Raw genomic sequence first — 4,215 nt, forward strand, 5'->3', positions numbered from 1 at the left:
CTAAAAGACGTCCTATCTCTTGCAATCTGTCACCAAACGTGCCTGATCGTAGGTCACTGTAAACATATTCAGCCAAACATCTTGAAGCTCCATTGCAAGTTCACTCTGGGAGGAACGACTTTCAGCGGTACGACCAAAGGAACTTCTTTACATATCGGCCATACTCTAAAACTGGATATAAAGGGAATCAGGACTAGTACAACTTCAACGGTGCGAAAACTATTTACAAATTAATTGTAATTTTTTAGAATTATATAAAAAAATATATACTATTATATTTGTATAGTTCATTGTACTTTTTAAATTAATACACTTTTAACATTATGATTTTTTTAATTTTATTATGTTGATAAAAATTAATTGAATATAATTAATTTATAAAACACAAAACTAAACAAAAGAATATATATTTAACCGGATAGATGATAGCATCTGCGACTCTTTTTTTTTTAAAATATTTTTTAAGTTGAGTCTGGGATCACATCCATGACTCGAGATAAAATGTTATATATTTTATATAATTTTTTTTATAATTTTCTTTTTTCTAATAGTAAAAAAATAATTAACCCCAATCTCACCTCCTGCTCCCAAGTCATATATTTTGTGATAAGGGGCAAGATCTCCTAGACTGATTTTTGTGGAAGGAAAGAAACTATATGTATATATATATATATATATATATATATAAAACTACTCACAACCTCTATCTTTTCAGTATTTTTTGTTTATTTAACTAAAATATATAATTTAAAAATATAATAATTATATCTTAATATTTTAAATTAATTACATACAAATTTTGATGTGCCACACACACTAATATTAAATGAAACAAGAGAATTTGAAATAGACATTTTATTTCTTTTTTCTTTTTAAAATACATCAATATTTTGAAGTCATCAACATATAATTACAATATTCAATACTCAATACATCAATAATTATAAATCAATCAACAACTTCAAAACAAATAAATCAATAATATCAAAATAAATAAATACTACTATTAAAAATAAACTAAATACCTATATATTGAATTACAACTCACAACCTCTCAACCCGTATTATTAACAAGTGGAGTAATGCCCAGTTTGGCATACTCAACATCACTCCAATTCAACTCAATCTCCTGACCCCCACTTCCCTTCCCCCGACAATACAAAACCGTGTACGCCACAAACGTGAAAATCTTCACAAAACAAGAACCATTCACCAACACCAACCCGCAAATCTTCTCACCCCTCGTCATCCTCGAACCGAAAAACACACCTAAAGTAATCAGACCGCACACAACATTCACCAAAAATGCACTCACTCTCTGTCCCTTCATTACCACTGCAGATCTCCCCAACGCCTCAACCCCACAACTCCTGTCTTCATCAACCACAGACACCACCAAACTCAGTATCCAAACACTGCACAGATACAGATAGAAACCATAAGCACCGGCCCAGAGCAAGACAGCAGCTCCCAGCATGGACATGCTGGACGATGCGAGAAATGGGGAGGCCCATGATATCGCGAAGAAGACGTAGCCTATAACGAAAACCGTCGTGTAGAAGCCCGTAACGAGTGTCCTAGTCCAAGACTTGGCTATTCTTGAAGACAGCTCGGTTAAGGATAAGCTCTTGTTGTAGTAAGATTCGGAGGATACTATGATTATGGCTACTGTGGAGGTGAGCGTGATGATGAGGTAAGAAAGCACGAAAACAACGTAGACAGCTAGGAGATAGGGGAAGTTGTGATTGATGCGGGAGAGGTGGGTAGTGAATTCGGCGCTGTTAGAGGATGATATCGGGATTAAGGATTCCTTCGCGAGCATGTCGCGCGCGAGGGAGAGGGAGGAGAAGTCGAAGACGATGAAGAAGATTGAGGAAGAGAGTAGGGAAAGTGTGGTTATGAAGAGAGTGAGTTTTAGGTTTTTGGCAAGAAGTTTGATGGATTCCTTGAGGATCACAAGGAAGTCGAAGAACTGGTGAAAATCCATTGCGACTTCTCAATTTACATGAATGATTATGATTGTTTAGTGTGCATCGACTTTATATATCGGGTGGGGTTAGTTTTGAATATTTGGTTCTTGGACTTGGTATGGTGCTGTACTTGGTCAAGTAATTGGACTACGTGGGAAGAAAAAGTATGTCTAGTAATTGATATGGTTAATTGGAGTTTACTCAATAAAAATTTTAATAGGCAAAGATATCGGTCAAATATAATTTACCTTTGTAAAAGTAGAAAAATTAAAAAAAAATAAAACAATAAGATATGAAAAACTTCCTGTACTTTATTTGAAAAATGATACAAAAAAGACCCCTTAACAGGGAGGCATGGCATGCCCCATTTTTCAAATGACATGGAGAATTTTTTGTATCTTTCTTTTTTCATGGTTAGGGATTATTTTTAACTCTTCAAGTTTTACACCAGTGTAAAATGTATTTAACCCCATAAAGTCTTTTTTAATTCTTTGAAATTTATACAAAGGCAAAAGTTACATATTAATTCCTGTAACTTTACATTGTTAGCAGTTTGGTCATATAATTTACTACATTTAAACAGTTAGTTCTTTTTTGACGAATTTAGTCATAAATATTTCATATTGACTATTTTCTTGACAAATTTAGTCATGTATTGGCGATTTTGATCATAACGATCTATAGTTACATTACAAAAACGAGATCTATTATAGTATAAAGGGAACCAAAATTATTAATAAAGAACTAAATTTTATCAAAACAAAAGACTAAATATGAGATGTTTAGGATAAATTCGTCAAACAAAGGATGAAATGTGTAAATAGAATAAATTATATAACTAAAAGTGCTAACCACCTAAAATTAAAAAATTAAACATATATAATTTTGCCTTTAAAAAAAAAAATCACTGTCTCCCATATTTGTAGGCCACGTTGGCCTACTTTTCTTATTAAGTTTCTTTTTACTTATTAGTGGTTTGATAAGAACGCCGGTCGTATTTATAGTCAGTAATTAATTTTAGATATATATATATATATGTATATGTATATTTTTGTTTAGTTAGGGCTGAATAATTGTTTCTTTGGGAATTTGATTTTGGATTGTAAATTGTTGATCAAGTACTAGTCATTTTGAATATTAGAAAATGAAGCAAAGTTGTTGACCATTATGATAATTTGTGCATTTGATTATTTAAACTTTGTTTAATGGGTAAACTTTGACAAGGTCTTGTGACGAGTGTTTCAAGCTGCAGCGTTGACGGGCCAGTTTCTAGCTCTGGAGCGTTAGCTCCAAGTGTTAGAATTCGTACTATCATTTCGCATTTAATAAAAAAATAATTACATTTAATATTGTTGAATATTGGGTCGGATGTTTGGACTCGTAATCTAATATGTATCTATATTTAAAATAGAATTTGAGTCTATCAAATACATATTGGTATAAAGGCCTATCTGAAATAAATCATATATGTATAAGAATTTGTATTCTTTCAAATAAATGTTAGGGATATGGACTTCTCTTAGGGACAGGGTTAAGTACACTTATATATATGGTACAGTAAAACTTTTATAAATTAATAATTTTGGGACCATTAAATTTTATTAATTTAGAGAGATATTAATTTATCGATAAATTAATATTTTATTAATTAAAAGAGAGACTTTTTAAATTCATCAAATTTAGTACATATGTATTGAAAATAAATGAATTCATATATGTTTCATTGATTATATTCATGCATCAACCAATTTTTTGTAACTAATTAAATATATTCATGTATAATATCCATTCATTGTATACAATTAACTATTATATCCATAGACGCATGTATCAATTCATTGGAATTACTTAAATATACATGTTTACATTAATTTGTTTTACTTAAATAACTATTATAGCCAATTAAATATATTCATGCATGATGAATGACACATATACTATATAAGTCTCAATATGAAAATAAAATAATTCATAACACCCAATCATATCTTCTCATCTAAAAGGTATCGCAAAATCATCCATGAATGTTCAAATGCGTAAAGCATTACAAACTTCGTATTTTAGAAAATTACCATAATTTATAATTGTAATATTTATGAATTATTAATTTAGAGTTTTAATGGGACCTGATATTTATAAAGAAATTTTTCGAAAAATTATTATCTTATTATCTTATCGAATTTGATGATTTTTTACAAAGGCCCAAGTTGGGACCGAAAGATTTTATTATTTTATAGAGTTTATT

General features: G+C 30.3%; 1 protein-coding gene across 1 annotated transcript; it reads right to left on the reverse strand.

The window, feature by feature from the left end:
• Positions 1 to 923: 923 nt before the first annotated feature.
• Positions 924 to 2,096, reverse strand: LOC105155871 (uncharacterized). The gene has a single exon (XM_088877868.1). It carries the CDS (start codon positions 1,985 to 1,987, stop codon positions 1,055 to 1,057), a length of 933 nt encoding a protein of 310 aa, XP_088733994.1. The 5' UTR covers positions 1,988 to 2,096; the 3' UTR covers positions 924 to 1,054.
• Positions 2,097 to 4,215: the final 2,119 nt, after the last annotated feature.

This window comes from Sesamum indicum, linkage group LG2, assembly GCF_026168435.1.
Source record: "Sesamum indicum cultivar Baizhima isolate 11 linkage group LG2, ASM2616843v1, whole genome shotgun sequence".
Lineage (NCBI taxonomy): Eukaryota > Viridiplantae > Streptophyta > Magnoliopsida > Lamiales > Pedaliaceae > Sesamum > Sesamum indicum.

Bases quoted from the DNA above. Each gene is read 5' to 3' on its own strand.
- LOC105155871 (XM_088877868.1), bottom strand. From the start codon at position 1,987: ATGGATTTTCACCAGTTCTTCGACTTCCTTGTGATCCTCAAGGAATCC.